Source organism: Gymnoscopelus braueri (assembly GCF_963280865.1).
Source record: "Gymnoscopelus braueri genome assembly, chromosome: 23".
NCBI classification, from domain to species: Eukaryota; Metazoa; Chordata; class Actinopteri; order Myctophiformes; family Myctophidae; genus Gymnoscopelus; species Gymnoscopelus braueri.
In genome coordinates, this window is record NC_137625.1 from 15,202,352 (window position 1) to 15,221,991 (window position 19,640).

General features: G+C 42.0%; 1 protein-coding gene across 1 annotated transcript in view; it reads right to left on the bottom strand.

Moving 5' to 3' along the window:
• Window positions 1-827: 827 nt before the first annotated feature.
• podxl (podocalyxin-like) overlaps window positions 828-19,640 on the bottom strand; it is a 21,388-nt gene continuing 2,575 nt past the window's right edge. Inside the window, exons 2-8 of the mRNA XM_080420636.1 lie at window positions 11,015-11,575; window positions 9,356-9,627; window positions 8,738-8,755; window positions 6,971-7,106; window positions 6,148-6,203; window positions 5,311-5,427; window positions 828-4,575 (exon numbers count right to left, since the gene is read on the bottom strand). Coding sequence (XP_080276762.1) covers window positions 4,381-4,575; window positions 5,311-5,427; window positions 6,148-6,203; window positions 6,971-7,106; window positions 8,738-8,755; window positions 9,356-9,627; window positions 11,015-11,249 — 1,029 coding nt within the window. The 5' untranslated portion in view covers window positions 11,250-11,575 and the 3' untranslated portion in view covers window positions 828-4,380. The remainder of the gene's footprint in view (window positions 4,576-5,310; window positions 5,428-6,147; window positions 6,204-6,970; window positions 7,107-8,737; window positions 8,756-9,355; window positions 9,628-11,014; window positions 11,576-19,640) is intronic.

Genomic DNA, 19,640 nt, shown 5'->3' on the forward strand with positions numbered 1-19,640 from the left:
TTGTGCCGATTTATTTATATTCTGCCACAGTGAAATCTCTCTGGTACTACTGACATCGGAACATTAGCCCAGCTCAGCTTTGCTGCTTGACTCAAGTGGTTGAAAATGAGCCCTGAAGGAACCCGTTCAAAATTGAATCTCATCGAGTTCCAATTAATCTGTTAGACCTGGTGATTTCACAGCATTCACTTTCTTGGCCATTACCATTGTCATGCATATGTTTTTGAGAGTATGCGTGTTTGGTATTGTGTCTGTGCAAATGTTTATTTGCCTATGTGTCTGCTGCCCTCGTACAAGCTGAGTGGAGAAAGTTCTGTAATATCAACATGTACTGGAACAAAGACAAAGTACAAAAACAAAGGCTACTTTGAGAATTTCTATTTACCATTTCACAAAACCCTAGGGCTTATTGTGACTGCTTAAAGATTTGTTTATTTTTGTTTATGCCTGAAGAAAATGAGAAAAAAAAAGGAAAGCACCTTTTGTAAAAACAAAATGCCAAATACACGTTTTTGTGTGCAAATTGTAGCGTTAAGATTCTTGACACAAATTTAGCTGGATGGAATGTTATTTTTTCATCTCTTTTCTTTTCATTTGACCCTTCCTCCACCCCTGATCATGACTCAGGAGTAGACTGGTACTCTTGGGTCGGGAAGCACTACTCTGTGGATAACGTGAATGTGTAGAAATCCTTGTAGTATTGCATTGTATGTAATGTATATAACGAATAAAGATTGTATTTTGTTCAGGTTTTCTTAATTCACTCTCTGTGATGTTTCTTCAACATTGTGATCATGCATACTGTACATAATAGTCCTGCCCGTGGATTTGATTGGAAAAAGAAAAAAACACTTTATTTGCAAATCTTACAAGAAAATGACATTGCCTTCGTCAAACTGCAAGGCAATTGACAATTTTACAAGTTCCAGTGTGTCAGACCCCTGTTGCTTGGCTTCATCAGCAAACAAACCATAAATATATAAAATACTGGTACATACTTTGGTGAAAACTTCAAAAAGTATCATAAAAGTGAGACTGTACACAACAACACAATGAGAAACAACATAAATCGGGTGTATTTTCTTAGGCTTGTGGTATGAATGTATGAGCTTGTGGTATGAATGTAAATATATAACATTTTACTGAGTGAAAGGGAAGTGAAAGAGATCAGTTGATTGACAGTGCAAACAATCAAACGGCAACAAAAATAAAATAAAATAAAGTCTTAAAATGTGCACACAACGCTGTGTGGTTCGGCTCCGTAATGACAAGTCAGCCGTTTCGGAATATAAAATGGCTCGACTATGTACAGCATCAATAACAGTATAGTAGTGTACAACCGTCCTACTATTTACAGTGTTCATTTCCCTTCCCGTTTTGTTTCCCCAGAAACTTCCATCCTGTCAGTGTCTCTACCGACACGCTTGTTCTGCATCAATAAGTTCAAATTTGTACCTCTGCGGCCTTCACAGCCGTCGGCAGGTCCTTCTTGAGCTAAGACACAGTAGTCAAAATCACCAGGATGACTTCACCCTTTGAGACCTGGAACGCATCTGTGTCATTTTTAGATTTATTTGACTATTCAAAAATAGCAGATATACAAGCTCATAGCGCGGCACCGAGTGCCGCGCTATGAGCTTGTAGATCTGCTATTTTTGAAAAATCTAGATTTTTTTTTTGCAAATCTTTGAATGTATATATCTTTTTTTAAAGCAAACATTTGTAACCAAAATCTTTGCTTCTGGGGATTCAACAAATGTCTCCTAAATCCTAACCGTTTTATGAAACACTTATGTTGCTGCTATAATTCTAATTTTTTTCATGTCAAGAAGCACCAAAATTATGTTTTTGGCTGCGGACCCCCGTCTCAAAATATTTTGTTCCAGGGACCCCCAGAAGCAAAGATTTGAGTAAAAAAATGTTTGCTTTCAAAAACATACATTCAAAGATTTGCACACATTTTTCAAGATTTTTTAAAAATAGCATATATCTGCTATTTTTGAATAGCCAAAGATATCTTAGAATGACACACAGATGCATTCCAGGTCTCAATGGGTTAAGCCCGATTCATACCTGGGCGTCGCATGCTGAAAAAAAGCCGACCTACAAGCTCACTACGTTTTGCGGATGCAACGCGTCGTGAGCTTGTAGGTCTGCCATTTTCGGCATGTGACGAGCATAAATTGGGCACCAGATTATCCTGAGGTCATCTAGCTCTATAACGTACTAGTTCTAAAACATAAAACTTGTCAGGGCTGTTGGTGGTGCACCCCATTTCGGATGTTATCAATGCATTGACTGGGAGATTAGTTTCGGACCATGACGGAGGCGCGCAGTCTCAAGCGAACTGGAGCCACGTGAGGGACCAGCAAGCGAGTTGCCGTCCTGAACGTTGAGACGTTCGCTTGAGCCCACTCTACACCGTTGGAGTTATGTACCGATGGGCACAGAATGGTAAATCATGTTGTGGGGACTGCTCCGCCTCCGGGTAGGTCAGTAGCTCCTGATTACGCCCAATGAATGGTCTGATAAATCGCGGGTAGGTCAGTATGTCGCCTACTCGCCCGTTCAATGGTCTGATAAAAACGTGATGATCTCCCATTCAATGCATTGATGGCATTCGAAGCCGGTGCGTAATGCTGTTATGGTTTTATCTTTCTGTCCAAAACTGTCCTGGCATCATGTGCCTATGGAAGCACATTTTTGTCATACAATTAAAAACAGCTGGATTATTTGTTCTTGCAATTCCCACTTTATAGCTATTCTGAGGCTGTTTATTCTTGTAAATTGTGTATAATTACCTATTGTGAGCGGAAAAAAAACGAATAATTTTCAGATATTAACTACACATTAACCCTTAAAGGGATATTTCACTTTCAAAAAAACGTTTGGTCATTTTATCGTCTACTCAGGCTTTTGTCAGCCCCCCAGATCGTTTTTAAGTTGCTTGATTCAGTATTTAGATATTTGATATTCATTTTATCAGACACGCCCCCTTCCTATACAAACCCATTATAACTTCAAACTCAATTTTTAACATGTTAGTTTCATCAAAAACACCCGTCCTTGGTTCTGGTGACTCACCCTGCCCTCCTAATACGTGAGGGGGGCGTGTTTTTTTGATAACTTTTTTCATTAATTTTTTATATTTATTTGGGAAAATGAAAAAAAAAATACAATAAAAAATGTTTATAAAATAAATGAAAAAAGTAATCGAAAAAACACGGCCCAATGTTTTTTTGAAAGTGAAATATCCCTTTAACCCTGGTGTCCCTATTTTGGGCATGTCATTATAGGCGAACATTTAAAAAAATATTGAAAAATATGATTCTTTAAGAATAACAAACATTCAAAAATAGTGGAAATGGAAGATGTTCAAGCTCACAATGTGTCGCATCGCAACAAAGTATGTAGGGCTTAAGTGGTAAAGTAAGTGGCTAAGTAAGTTTTTAAGAATTCAGGCCTGTTTATTTTTATTCCGTGATGGAGATTAGTTTCCATACGGATGATCTTGCAAGTTGATAAGTTTGCAAGATTGTTTACTTCACAAGACTAACATTCTTCAAAAAATATATTATTTACAGGTGCTTACTGCTTATGTATAAATCAACACTCTTTTAGTGGGTATAAGAAGATGGAGTGCATGCCCCTACCCATTTGTCAGTGACCCTTTTGTTCACTTGAATTTACTTGAATCTATAGAATCTATAGAACTAAGGATTTGAAATTGTGCTACGTAGGTTAGCACCAGATCTAAATGTCTGTTTTAGGCCTATACAAAGTAGGCACAGACAGAACTCAGTCAGCCTGCTGTTCTGTGCATCACATTTCCAAAGCCATTATGTCATTGGTATAGGGCATAGCAGTGGCGACCATTTTCTGGTTCCACTCAAAAAAGGTCGATGCATAAATATTTTTAGAAATCTCTATGGGGAAAAATGCATGGACTATTTTTGTGTGGAACCAGAAAATAGGTTCTCTGCTATACCCTGCTATACCCTATTCCCGTGGTTTCCCCCCACCCCCGTCCAGCAAGTACTTGTCGACAATACAACATGTATAACATTCTCCATTCCTTCAACCCTTCGTTTGTTTCCTCTTTGTTTTGTGCCATTGGACGCTAAGTCTTTTATCGGCGGGTTTGAAGACTGGAAGGTAGAAGCAGATACAACACATCTAACAGAACATGACTGAAGTTCTCACTCTCAGTTCTATGGGATGTATTTCTATCTGTATCACTCTCTGGAACAGCGGTGTCAGTGAGCAGTGTAGATCAGGGTTGTGGTGGAGGCGTGTTATCGGCAGTTAAGCTCTATTAGGTCCTGTCCTTTTTGTCTTGTTCTCGCCTCTCTCTCTCTGTCGGTCCTCCTCACCGTTCCCCTACAGGTGGGTGTCCTCCTCGTCGGGAAGGTCTTCCTTCAGCAGGTGGTCGATCGGGACGATCCAGCTGTCGTTGAACTCGCCGTTCAGGGCCATCTTCTTCTCCTGCATCTCCGGCTGCACCTCCATCACCTCCAGCGTGGGGTTGTCATGGTACCCGTTCTCCACCGTGTGCAGCTCCTCTGTCAGATGTTGCTGTGGTGCCAAAAACACGAGGTGGATGATCGGTTTAAAATCGGTTATTGGAATTGTCCATGCAATGGATTAGGCCTTGTCATAAACTATAAATACAATTTACTGTAACAGAGTAAAATCCTCAATGTTAATGTACTCATTTGTAACTCAGAGAGTCTACAAAATGTAACCAAATAGACCGCTACGGGTCCATTTGGTTTTGTACACTCTGAGAGTTCAATCAACACTGAGGATTTTACTGTGAAGCCTCCACTGAATACAATTTCTGAGACTAGCCTCAACTCATCACTCTTAAACTGGCCCATTTGTGTTGGGTCTTCTTACACTGCCAAACCCTATGTGATCATTTAATATAAACTCAGAGGGTAAAGATGTATCCTTTAGAGGTCAATTTCAACACTCTGTGTTACAGTTAGCCCATTAAGACCTGAGGCCGATTCTACACATTTCTTCTAAATCCTAATCTTTTCTGAAAAACGTATGTTTCTATATCAGTGGTTCTCAAACTCTTTCATGTCAAGGACCCCCAAAATTATATGTATTTGGCCGCCGACCCCGCATCTGAAAACATTTTGTTCCAGGGACCCCCAGAAGCAAAGATTTGAGTTAAAAATGTATATATATTCAAAGATTTGCACAGATTTTCACGTTTTTTTTTTGTATATCTGCTATTTTTGAATAGCCTAAGTATAAATGACACGGATGCTTTCCCGGTTTTAATGGGTCACAGTGTACCTGGTTCTCGTGGTAGGGTTTGCGGTGGTGGGCGTAAATGGCGAGGCCAACGATCATGACCAGCAGAGCTCCACAAGATGCCAGGATGGCAATGAGGGTCGAGTTGTCGCCCGACTTCTGTCACAGGAAAGGAGAGAGAGAGAAATTTGAGATGCAGCGCAGGGCCTTTTTTCAGAGACAAAAACATCAAATCTTAGTCCAAACTTCTGTTTGATCATGACATAAAAAGATGAAGGATTCACGACAGTTTCGTCGACTAAAACTATGACGAAAAATGTTCGTCGACTACCTTTTTTCACTGATGAAAATTAAATAAAAACTATGATGACTAAAACTAGACTAAATATATTGACAATTTTGTCAACAAATAAAAACTAGACTGACATTTTAGTGAGGGACTAGTGGAGAAGAGATCCAGTAGAACTAAAGACGAAGTTTGGTTGCGCTCGGGTGTTGCGCTCTGAAAATAGCAGATCTACAAGCTCAGTAGCTTGTAGATCGGCTATTTTCAGCATGTGTAAAAGTGTAAAGTCAGCCATTACGACACCATCAAGGCACCGCCAAAATACACTTTAGTCAACTGTAGATTTAGTCGACTAAAACCAGACTAAAAGTAAAAGATTTCAGGTGACTAAAATATGACAAAAACGAAATGGAATTGTATTCAAAAGACTATAACTAAATCTAAATTTGCTGTCAAAATCAAAACTTACACGTTTTGCAACCTGTTTCTTGCGACCACACTGACCTAATATCACACCATGGTTCTTGATGAAGACCTGATGAATCCAATATCATTACATACCGTATTTAGCTCTGCAAATCAAGGAGACGTACCTTTTCGTTTGCCTTTGTGATCTCTTCGTAGTACTGGGTTGCAAGGGTTACATCCACTGTAAGAACAAAAGCAACTATGATTATGATATGTGGGCAGTGGTGTAAAGTAACTAAGTACATTTACTCAAGCACTGTACTTAGGAAACATTTCGAGGCAGTTTTACTTTACTGGAGTATTTCCAATTGTCTATACTTTTACTTCTACTCCACTACATCTCAGAGGCAAATATAGTACTTAACTCCACTACAATTATTTGAAAACTTTAGTTACTTTGCAGATATAAATTATTACATTATAAAAAATACATGAACCACTTTAGGCCTATTTTACACATACTGTAGGCTATTTGAAAATATACTTTGATACCGATACTTTTGTACCTTTACTCAAGTCAATTTTCACTTGTGACAGAGTACTTCTACACTGCAGTATTGATACTTTTACTTAAGTAAAACATTTGAGTACTTTTTCCCACCACTGTATGTGGGTAGATGATAATATTAGGTCATACTGGTGTACGCCATGATTATCCATGACAGTTCAGTGACTGGGTTAACCCACTAAGACCTGGAACGCATCTGTGTCACTTTAGATTTCTTTGGCTATTCAAAAATAGCAGATATACAAGCTCATAGCGCGGCGCTATGAGCTTGTAGATCTGCTATTTTTGAAAAATCGTAAAAAAAAAAAGAAAAATCAAGAAAATCATAAAATCGTTTTTAAAAATCTGTGAGGATTTAGAAAACATTTTAAGAATCAGACTCAGGCCTTAATGGCTTTAGCAGAGTGGATTGCGTGAAACAGTTTATTCGGGTGGGTTACCTGTGCCCTCGATTTGTACGTTGTGGAAAACCGTTTTGCCGTCGTGTTGCCGCACGGTCATGGTGCAGTTGGCGGCATTCATGTATTCCATCAGCTTGGTGCACACTTTGCCGAGCTCCTTCTCTCCTTTTTTGTTCTGACAATGAGACCAAACATGTCAACTTAAAGGGTTAGTTCACCCCAAAAAAAATTATATTGTTTTGTTTTTGTCGCATTCCTAAGCCAATAATTTGATGACCAGCGTTAGGCGTCAAGTCTCCATGGGGTGACCAATCGATAGAAAAAGTCATTTTGGGGGTGAACTATCCCTTTAAGCGTTAAAGCCTGATTTATTCTTGTAACACAAGTATACACAAAGAGCTTGTAGATCTGCATTTGTCAGTGCGCAACGCAAGCACACAACTAAACATAAGTCTGTACACATCTCACACACACAAAGTCAAGTTGACCCAGATTGCACCATCCCATTATTATCCTTGCCCTGAACTGTCAACGTAACAATGGCTGTGCTGCTGATGTGACATCACTGTCCTTTGATCGCTGTGTTCTAGAGTGCGACAAAGGGGTCAAAGGTGAACGCCGAGGTCATAACTTCCTCTGCTCTGATGCGTGGATTATTCCTGGCGTTTTACAGAGCGCCGCCAGCTGTGTCGTGAGTCCCAAAAAAAAGGAGACCGAACGTGAAAGAGGTGTGGGAAAGTAGGAAACTAGTGAAAGGCAGGAAGGGTTCCCATTAAGATAGTTTTTCCACCCCGGCAGGCTGGAATCCTTTTATTTTTAAAGCGTTGCTTCACTGTTTCCTGCCTTGAAGCTGGAAACAGAATGTCTAAGATCACATCAGTGTTTCCTCTTCCTGTTCCCTGGTCTTTCTGCAGTGACGTCCAATTATGCTTCCAATTTGTGCGTGGTTTGGTGCTGACCAGCGCTTCAGTCCACACTGACCATATTGACATGGTGGCCATTTTGCGCTTTATGTCACTGCCAGGAAAACTAGGGTTTTCCAGCCCCTGGACTGTGAGAGTATTGTAAGTAGCCACGGTATGAACATGGTTAAAACATGGTTAAATGGGTGTTACATTTAGGCATTGAGCTAATTAAATGTACTTAAGGGTTAGCATGGTTAAAGGAGTAGTTCATCCAAAAAGTTACTTATTTTCTATCAATTACACACCCCACGAATCCTTGAATTCATGGAGATTTTTTAGTTTTTGTCGCATTCCTAAGCCAATAATTTGATGACCGGCAGAGACTCAATTGAGTCTCCTACTGACCAGCCACCCCGTCACCAAATGATTGGCTCAGGAATGCGACAAAAACAAAACAATCTCCATGAATTCAAGGCTTCATGGGGTGTGTAATTGATAGAAAATAAGTCATCTTTTGGGTGAACTACTCCTTTTAAGTTTAGAAATGGTTTAGTATGGTGTGACAATTAGTGACAATTTCAGGGAAGGGAGGCTAACCGGCCTACGGCCCGGCGTCTGCATCCTCGACGTGCCCTTGAGCAAACCATGAATCCCTAAACAAGCTCACAATATTACTATGGCGCAGGCAAAATAATGTAAATAATATATTTTTAAAAATATATATAATTTAAGATAACTTAAATCACTCTCCAAATTGAAGAAGACATTTGAAAGAATTATCTGTATAAAAACATTTGATTGGAAAAGGCAGAAGCTCACTTCCCATGGACAGGAATAATGACAACATGACAACCATGATGAAGAATGAAGGCCACTGGGTGCAATTACAGAAACATCTTACCTCTTGCCCTTTAGTAAACTGTAAACAAAAGAGAAAGCAGAGAATAGATTGTTAACATTCTATGTGTGTGTAGAACAGATAACTGTGAACTTAGAGTTATATGTTGGCATCAGAGTATCATCACAGATGTGCAGGGGTGAAAGATCTCTGGTTAACCCATTAACCCATTAAGACCTGAGGCGATTCTTAAAAATGTTTTCTAAATCCTAACAGTTTTTTGAAAAAGATTATAAAAAATATTTTTTCAAGATTTTTTAAAAATAGCAGAAATACAAGCTCGTAGCGCGGCAGCGTGTCACTTCGTGCCGCGCTGCGAGCTTCTAGATCTGCTATTTTTGAAAAATCTTCAAAATGTGTGCAAATCTTTGAAAATATATAAATATATATTTGGTCCCTGGAACAAAATATTTTGAGATGGGGGCGGGGGGGCGGGGGGGGGGGGGGGGGCAAATAACACATTTTGGGGGTCCTTGAGATGAAAAAGTTTGAGAAACCACTGATATAGCAACATACGTTTTTCAGAAAAATCGGCCTCAGGTTTTAATGGGTTCAAATATGCCATTATTTTTCTCACATAATATCAGCACTGGCTATCTGGAATTGTCATCCGAGCCTTACCGAGATTGTCTTTGTCGTTTCTACGGCTGTAACTGTTGTTGTTGGTGGTGGTGTTGGTGGTGTTGGTGGTGGTGGTGGTGATGGTGTTAGTATTTTGGAGGGGGTGGATACAGCAGCTGGTGCTGTAGTTGTGGACTGCAGCAGTGGTGACGTAGTGACCTTCTTCTCTGTGACAGCAATAGTAGGTGGTAGTGTGACCCCGTTAGAAGTCCTGGGTGTGGTCTTCACAGGGCTCGTGGTTAATGCCGTGGAAATGACATTTCCTGATGTCCCTTCATATCAAAAGAATAAGAATAAGCTTTATCGAATGCAACAGGAAACTGCGTCAAAAGTAATGGGGACTCGTGTCCCACATGAGGATAATTTGACCATTGCATCCCGGTGGTAGAATTAAGCACTTTCAACCTGCCATTCCTATTTAGGGCATGTCATTAAAAGGCAAAATAAATAAATAATAATGTTCAAAAGATTTCAACATTTTCAAAAAGAGCAAAAATAGCTTATCTAAAAGCTCACACAAGGCTATCTTCAATTATCGTCCAATGAAGTAGGGGTTTAAGTGGTTAAAAGCAGATGCAACTTACCCTGACATCACAAGACGTCAGGGTAACAGGCTAACAGGGTGTCTTTCAGTATACCCCAGGTAAACTAGGTTTACCTAGAGCAGTGGTTGCCAAACCGGTGGTCCCCAAATTATTTTGGGGGGTCCCCAGATGATTAGCTTAATGTGCAACATTGTTTTCTCACTCAACAGTAAACAAACCAACATACAGTATACGTGTATACGGGGTATCTGCACATTTCTAAATGTAATGACTTTTAAGACCTTTGTTTTTAGAGAGGCAAACATTGTGAAAATAGCAGATATAAAAGCTCACAACGCCTCGCAGTGCAATTCCAAGTGCGCGTGGGTGCACTTGAAATTGGGGGGGGTCCCCAGTTAAAATACCAGTTATTTTTCGCAACTCTCAATAAAGGTAGAATGTTTAGGGTGCCTAATGGTGCAGCCAATTAGCTTACTGACCACATGGTCTTTCTACGTAAAGTCGTGATAGCGTGATAGCAGGTCTACAAAAATCGTGGGATAAAAACAACTAAAAAAGAATAAGATTATGTCACACTGGCCCTTTTTGAAAAGAAATGTACGACTCACTCTGTCATAAATGTGTATGGTTCCTTTGCTCTTAAGAGCTCGCACACGTGTATATGCACCATACGTGTTGCACCAACGACTGATTGAAAAACAGCCTCAGCATTGAATGCAGACACGCAATGCATTTGTTTGTGTTTTCTGATTGGTTTGTTGAGCATGTTTATAGGAAAAGAACATGATAAACGTCTATGCAACCACTGCAAACAACTATTATTACTTTAATTCTGGCGAAAACGGGGACAATTTTGTAGTGAATGTCGAAAACCGGGACATATTATTGTTTTAGAGATATTTGTCGGGACACAGCTTGAAATCGGGACAATCCCAGCCAAACCGGGACATCTAGTCACCCTATCTTAATCAGACTTGATCTGTTTTTAGAATCTTGTGAATACCATTACCCACACTGTCAAATTCCTACAGGCTCATTTGGGCCAATACAGTGATTTATCCCGCACTTCATAACAGGGTAGTTAAAGGGCATCCTAAAACAGTGCTGGTCGTACCATCCGTGCCCTGCTTGGCGGTGGTGCCGGAGGGTGTCGCAGAGCCCTTCCCTGGCCCGGTCAGTCCGGGTGACGTGTTCTGGGTTGGGACTGTCGTTTTTGCATCGGTACTGTCCGATGGGGCGGCTGCTGCTGTTGTCACAGCGGCTGCTGCCACTGTCGATACAGCGGCTGTCACTGTCGGTACATTGGCAGGCGTGATGGTGACAGACTGGTTTGTTGCGGTGGCAGGCATAGATGGCGTAGACCCGGGGTTAGGATCTTGATTCGTCTGCGTCGTGAGACCACCACCGATCGCTGGCACCGTTGCAGCAGTCGCTTGAGCCGCTGGTACGGTGGGCTGGGTGATGCCGGCACTGGCAGCAGACGCAGTGGTATCTATGGCTGACGTGATAGGTTGAGGGGTGATTGCCACGTTGGTGGTGATTGGCACGGTGGGGGTTGTCGGGGGGATTGGCGTTGTGGCTGCCTCAGGTGCTTTGGTGCTTTGGGGCGCTGTGGTAGGCGTGGTGTTCACGTCGTCGTCGGTCGGTGAATTAGAGACGCAGTGAAATAGAAGGCCTAGAGGAAAGAGAGGAAACAGAAAACATTACTTTTGGGTACTGCATGGATAGCAGGTCTATTAAACGGTTTTGTCTCATCGCGAAACTTTGGTCTGAACAGGCTTTTTGAGAGACAGCCACGAGCTCCAGCGGCGAACCTTCAGACACTTCTGATCCTCTATTTATAGTCAACAGGACAGGATGTTCCAAACAATAACTTAGGAAGCTCCACACCCACCAGCGAAGGTTTACCCCAATGCACCCTGAACAATCCTGGCTCCATCTTAAGGCTGCAACCCAGTGGAATGAGAACAATGGCCTCCAAATATCAGCCACAGTTCCTGCTGTATGGTTCAAGTACCTAAAGCCAGTTGTGGACAGTAACAAAGTACATTTAATTGAGTACTGTTGACTTGAGTATCTGTACTTTACATGAGTGTTTGTGTTTTTAGATACTTGGATGACTTTCACTACACTACATTACAAAGACAAATATTGTTCTTTTGTCTCCACTACATTTCTAGGAAGGGAAAAGAGTACATTATGAATTGACCGCATTTCAAATATAGTGAAAATAGCTGATCTACAAGCTCACAGAGCTTAGATTCTTTATAGAACTTTAAGAGATCTGCTATTTTCACTATTATTGATATTTTTTGACAATTTCAGGAAAATCTTTTATGTCTACTTTTCAATACAGCAATGCATCGATATTAAAAAGAAAATGTACTTTGTAATTAGTACTTTTGAATACTTACTTATTCTAACGAGTACAAACGAGACTACAACTCTCACTTGAGTAATATTTGACTAGGAATAGATATACTTTGACTCAAGTACTGGGGTTGGGTACTTTGTCCACCACTGCCTAATATACCCCCAGCCAAATATCCAGTGTATTATATTTACTACCAATTACTTTTAATTGGTTGATTTTTAGATTTGTCCTTACTGCATGTGAATCACTTTGTCAAAGTTGCTTTTAACCATTTAAACCCTCTAGACTTAGTAAACTGGATCTGAATTGTCTCTGTACTTGGACCGCTTTTTTCTGTCTACACACCAAATCTACAATCACGTGTTGTGAGCTTGTAGATCTGCTATTTTTGGGCTAATGTTCCCGCCAGAATATGGATGCTGGGGTCCAAGTGGTTAAAAGGAGCAGTAAGAATAAACATATGATTTAACCACCATCTAACCCTATATACTTGATTGACCAGGGTTATGAACACTAAATATTTATTTCTAAATGGGCAAATTTTCTACAGCCCAAATATGCTCAATTCACTTTCATTGTGGTAAGTGATTATCTGAGATAATCGCAATTATTTTTGCATAATCGTCAAAAAAATTCATACAGTTTCAAATATTTTCCAAAAATTGCGCAAATAGCAGATCAAGCTTGTAGATCAGCTATTTCCGCGTTTGTTTTATTTTTTGGGAAAGTATAAAGTTATAATAAATGTGTCTGTAATTCCTTTGTATTTAAGTTATTTGTCCTATCTGCCCCTGTGCAATTTGTGATTATGAAGCCTAAAAACCAATCTGAAATCAAAATTGTACTCGGATGTTTTAATGTTCAACGCCAAAAACACAATTGAAACGTTAATCGCAATTATTTGTGTGGCAATTAATCGTCAACTTAAATTTGTAATCGTGACAGTGAAATTATGAGTAGGGACTCATCATTTAAAGGAGGAGTTCACCCCAAAAATTACTTATTTTCTATCAATTGCACACCCTATGAAGCCTTGAATCCATGGATTCGTTTTTGTTTTTGTCGCATTCCTAAGCTAATGATTAGATTCCCGTCTCCTACCGGTTAATGTATCCGGTAGGAGACACAAAGCAGATTATTTGTGTCTCCTACCGGAAATACACACACAGTCATCAAATTATTGTCTTAGGAATGCCACAAAAACAAAAATAAATCCATGAAATCAAGGCTTCATGGGGTGAGTAATTGATAGAAAATAAGTAATTCTTTGGGTGAACTCCTCCTTTAAATTGGGCTAAGCTCATCAGCCCACAGGCCTGTACAAGTACACCTGCTTGTGTGCTTTGAACAATGGCTGCCTGCAATGCATGCCTACATCTTTGCCTTTGTTTACAATACTGCTGCTACTCTCTACTTTATGACATTTTCATTCAACGCATGAACAAATATGATTTATTGTGGACCTTTTCCTAATGAAAATCCAATAGATCTAGTCTGAATATTTACATTATACTTATATTTGATATTAATATAAAACGGGGAAAGCATCTGTGTCATTTTAGATTTGAACCACTTTAACCATTATTTTCTATCTATCAATCAGCTCATAGCGCGCCACTTTGTGCTGAGCTTGCAGATCTGATATTTTTTAAGAATCGTGAAAATGCGTGCAAATCTTTGAATCAATATTTATATATTTTTAAAGCGATTATTTTTTTTACTGAAATCTTTGCTTTGGGTGTTCCTGGAATGAGGTCCTTGACATGAAAAGGTTTGAGCACCGCTGATATAGCAACATAAGTTTTCAGAAAACAGTTTTAACGGATTTAGAAGACATTTGTAGAAACGGTCTCGGGTCTTATTATCTGACACTCGGAGTTGAAGCGTTATACAAATAATACGTCTTCGCTCACGTTTGACCCGGTCCACTTAGCTCCCATCCCCTCTCACCCGTCCCGGAGGTGTGGTGTCATATTCGGGATGACCCTGGTTGACCCTGTGTGTCACTGACATGCCTGTTTCTTGGCAGGTGACAGCAGCACCCCCTGATACTGCTGCTATCAGCTCCAAGACTGCTTTTTACCTCTCCGGGACATTCCTACAGCTACAGTACACACACCCCCCACCACACACACACGCGCACACGCACGCACGCACTCACACGCACACAGGTTTGTATTACCATACTTGTGAGGACATCAACGCTTTAGGACAGCCATTTTATGAATGTCATTTAAAATATATATATATTTTGCCATTTTTAACCGTAAGCCTAAAGCCGAAAAACAGCAGATCTACAAGCCCACAACGTGTCGCGCTGCGACGCGTTGTGAGCTTATAGATCGGCTGTTTTTCGGTGCACGACACCATGGCGCGCAACTAAGTATAAATCATGTTTAACTCTAATAATTCCAATCCCTAAACCTAACCTCTAAATGTCTAATCCTAACCTGAATGTTTTTCTAATTGAAAACGTATCTCTAAAAATGTTTTTTTTTAAAACTATAAAACAACCATTTGTCTTGTGAGGAGACCAGGAGAACGGTCCTCACAATGTATATTTCTTCAAATTCTACTATACTTGGTCCTCGCAAGTATAGTAATACAAACACACACACTCACACACACACACACACACACACACACACACACACACACACACACACACACACACTCTCACTCACTAACGCAGCAAGTGTTTATAACACTTTTACTTTCCTCACGCACGGGCGCGCGCGCCCGTGCGTTCGTCTGTCCGTTCGTGCGTGCGTTCAAGAGATTTATTCCAGGGCATGATAACATTCACCATTCACTCCTAGCTGTGGCTCAAGGTTATCTGAGGCTATCAAAGATACCATGCACGGTAACCAGTGGTGGAAAGAGTACTCAAATGTTTTACTTAAGTAAGAGTATCAATACTGCAATGTAGAAGTACTCTGTTACGTAAAAGTCCGGAATTCAAAATTTACTTGAGTAAAAGTAGATTGTCTATTTTCAAATAGCCTAGGTATAAAATAGGGCTAAAGTGGTTAATGTATGTTTTATAACGTAATCATTTATATCTGCAAAGTAACTAGTAACTAAAGTTTTCAAATAATTGTAGTGGAGTAAAAGTACAATATTTGCCTCTGAGATGTAATGGAGTAGAAGTAAAAGTACTGATATTGGAAATACTCCAGTAAAGTAAGTACCTCAAAATTGAGTAAATTTACTTAGTTACTTTACACCACAGTAACACAAAATGGACCCGTTAACAGCCTCACAAGACAAGTACTACTAGGGTATATCTCCCTAGACCTGGATGGCATCTCTGACCCCGCGTCTGCCTTTGAAGCCTATAGTTCCATAATAGTAAAGCCCTGGACCTTGACTGTGTTGTGTTGTGTGGGGGTGTGAGCGGAGGCCACGGAGCAGGTCACAGGGTGCTCGTCCCCGCCGCCCTCCCCAACGGGGAGGTTCTGTTGTTTGGTTTCAGCGGGCGTCAACCCAATCCTGTTTAGTGTGGAGGCTCCATCCGTACGCAGTTAAAGCAGCATGACAATCGGGCCGGAGGGTGGAGACTTGTTGAATTGTCCGGCCTTCCTGTCTGCCATGCTGTAAAAATACCCCCAGACCCCACACAGTGGTTGAGGGAAGAATAAAAGGGACTTAACACTTAACCAATTTCAGCCTGGCGTCCCTGTTTCGGGCAAGTCGTTATATGAAAACGTTTGAAGATTGCCAATTTTTTTTTTTTTTTTTTCATTTTCCAAAAATATCTAAATCTTTCAAAATGCACAATGTTGTGTGCTTGTAGATCAGTTTTTTAAATATATATTTGAATTGGGCTCAAGTAGTTAAAACGTAACTTAACTTAAGGAGCATAGGATATTATTGACCCCATCCCTGAGCAACTAATGTGTGTGTGTGTGGGGGGAGGGGGGTAAAAAAGAAAAAAGGAAACTTTGTGGCCGTGTGTTCTACTGTTCAGAGTTAGCTGTTCAGTCAGCTATCTGGCCAGTGGTGCCAGGAACGCCGTGCCCCCCCCCACCCCCCCCCCCCCCCCCCCCCCCGGCCCCAGAGATTAACGTGTGTCTGAGCGTAAACGTGCTCCATATGCGCCAAAGGGGAAGAGAGAGTAAATAAATAAATGTAGCTGTCGCTCAGAAGCGCCGGCTGGACAAAAGCTGCCCCGTTAGCTAGGTGACAGCCCACACAAAGGCCCCTACTCGCCCCACGTGTGGCTCTGCCAGGGTGGGTTACTGCCTCACTCTGGCCCCCCTGCTGTGGCTGGGCTGGGGGCCTTGCTTCCACTACTGTCTCCCCCTCCCTCCAGAAATGCTGTTAGAGTGAGAGAGGTACTTCTTCTAGAGAGAGAGAGTGAGAGAGCGCAAGACTGTTTTTGCACAGGCCCTATGCAGAGTGCACCCTAATTCAATGCAAGGAGCGGAGAGAGAGAGAAGCTGTGAATGTAAAAACTCTCCGCAGGCATAAAAGAAGTACAAGTGAAAGGGAGGAGAGGGGCGCTGGGCGGGACAAGGGACAAGGAGAGACAGAGGGGTCTTAGACACCGTAAATCTAACTGCCACATGGAAACGACTGACCACACACACACACGCATGCGCACGGACACACACACACACACACACACACACACACACACACACACACACACAACCTTACGCATGTACTACATAGCCGACAGGCACTTGTCAACCAACACACACGCACATTCCCCGTCCTTAGCTACCAAGCTGCTGTGTGTGTTTATGCATAGGGCTGAACTGCGGGGGTGTCTCTGATGGTAAAGTTCAATAAAGTTCAATGTTGCAGCTATGATGACACCTCTCCTCCTCCTCTGGAAGAAAGGTGGGGGAGAGGTACAAATGAGCAACAGGCAAGTAGAAGCTGGAGGCCCCATTAATCTACTGCCCTGTAAAAGACATCAGTCAACCTCGGCTCGGTTTCACAATCTGGAGTGCTAGAGCAGTCATTCTCAACCTTTTCAATTTCATGGAGCCCCATTTAATACAATATTCATCTCTCTGAATTTAACTCTGAGAGTCTCCAAATAGAACCGATAGAATTGATAGTTCCTATATCAGTCATTTAGCTGGGGACCCCCTGGAACCCACTCAAGGAGTGTGGAAAGGCCAGCCTTTCATTCAGCCATAAGTCTTGTTGGAAAACACATAGGCAGCACGCACGTACATATACACACACACACGCGCATGTTTAGCATTTAGCAGACTCTCTTATCCATTCCAGGGCAAGTGTGAGATCGGAATAAGCTGACACTTTGTTTGCCTGGCTAATGAAGAAACATCTGCTTTGTTTTCTTTCTTAGAAGTGCAGGGAGTTGCCACGAAAGTGATGAGGCCAGGGATACAAGTATTAAGAAAGTAAAAGCAGTGTTATAGGTTATGGTTACAGACCCGTAAGGGTCCATTTGGTTCCTAACTATTAATAATAGACCCAAGGACCCCTGGGGGTCCCCGTACCCCCACATTGAGAGCCAGTACAGTAGATAATGTATACATCTTGCAGGAGTGTGACTGCATGGCACGGGCATGCAAGGCTGAAGAGGGATGAAGGGGGGGGTTTGAGTGAAAGAGAAAAAAAGAGCGAAGGAATGAGGAGGATGAGTAGGAGGTGGATGAGGGAGGGAGGGAGGTGGAATTCGAGTGAAGCTCCGTGGTGGTACCAGGCAGCCACAGGCGCGATTAACGGACACCTGGGCATGCAGCGCGGCATGCTGGGTAGCGGCGCCAGGCGTGGGAGTCAGTGTGAGGTTACAGTGGAAGGGTGAGGGCGGGCCGTTCTTTATCAGCTGCGTCGGACAGTGATGAAACGCATCGCTTTGCTCCCTGAAAGAAACTGTTCTCTCTCTCTCTCTCTCTCTCTCCTCGTCTGCGCTCTGACCTTTCAAAACATAGAGGCCAGTGTGATGGATAATGCTCTGTTAAACATCTTCCCACATCCACACGTTTTCCCCTCCCGCGCTTCTGTCCCACTGTCTGTCTGTCTTTTCTGTCTGTCTGTCTGTCTGTCCGGCAGCAGGAAAACTTGTCCCCTTGAAGCTCGGTGGAAGAAGGAGACAGAGTGGGAGAGGAGAGAAACCAAGGCTGTCCGGTGGTGCCACACCTTCCTTTGGGAACGGGGGGAATTTGTTGATAACGTTTTCCTATCAATTGTTCTCCGCTCCCTCCCCGTGGGAGGGGTCCTTTTTTCATTTCAAGGACCCTAAGTTTGAAACGCATTTAGGCCATGGACCCCCATTTGTATGATCCTCCAGTGTTAATTTCACTCTGAGAGTGTACAAGTGGAACAATTTGTACCATTTGTACACTCTCTACAGTTTTACAGACCCATAAGGGTGCACTTGCTTCCTCGTAGCTATCAATCATTTAGCTGCGGACCCCCTGGAACTCCCTCAAGCACCCCTGGGGGTCTGGGAACCACTGGAACAAGTGTTCTAGCACAGTGGTTCTCAAAGTAGGGTCTGGGGACCCCAGGGGTCCCTGGGGGAGTTACAGGGGGTCCCCGGCAAAAGTAGTTAATATAGCATGAGCGTCAAAATCTTTTTAACCAATTAATCCATTTATATGTTGACTTCGTGCCGCGCTGCAAGCGTGTACATCTGCTAGTTTTGGGAAAACGTTTTTCAGATGGGGGGTCCTTGGGGGGTCCTTGGGCCAAATTCATATCAATTTGGGGGTCCTTGGCACAAAAGAGTTTGGGAACTACTGTTCTAGCCATAGAGTTGCTTCTAGCACATGAGCCTGAGAATGTTGGTACAACAATGCCACGAAACACCAGCATGGCCGCTGACCAGGCAAGACATCCTGGTTGTCTTAATCTTGTAGGAAAACGCACATCATGAACCACGGCGACCCCGCAGCGTGAAGATGTCATGGTCTGGTTGTGACTTCAGGAAGTGGTTCAGACCCCTGGAGAGGACTGATAATAATAATAGTAACAATAATAATGACCCAGCCATTTTTCTACAGCATATCCATAACGTGATATGGTATTCTGTGTGTGTCTTATCACGTCAGACAAAACTAACTCCTTCCTTCCTTCTTTCTTTATTTCTTTATTTCTCTCTCTCTTTCTTTCTTTCTTTCTTCTTCTCCTTTTTTTTTTTTTTGGACAATGTGCTGACAGCTGTTAGTAGGCCTCTGTGTTTTTTTTGGGTCAGAAACAATAGCCTCCCGTCTGGTTCCCCATCTGAACGAATTCACACATACTGTAGTGAGGGGGCAGGTGCGAACCATGCATAATTAAAGAAAAACACTTTCCTCCCGTCGGTCGACCAGGGAGGAGGGCTCTCCAATACGAGGTCACGGGTGCACTTCATTATTCGGGCCTGTTGTGTCTCCGGGCA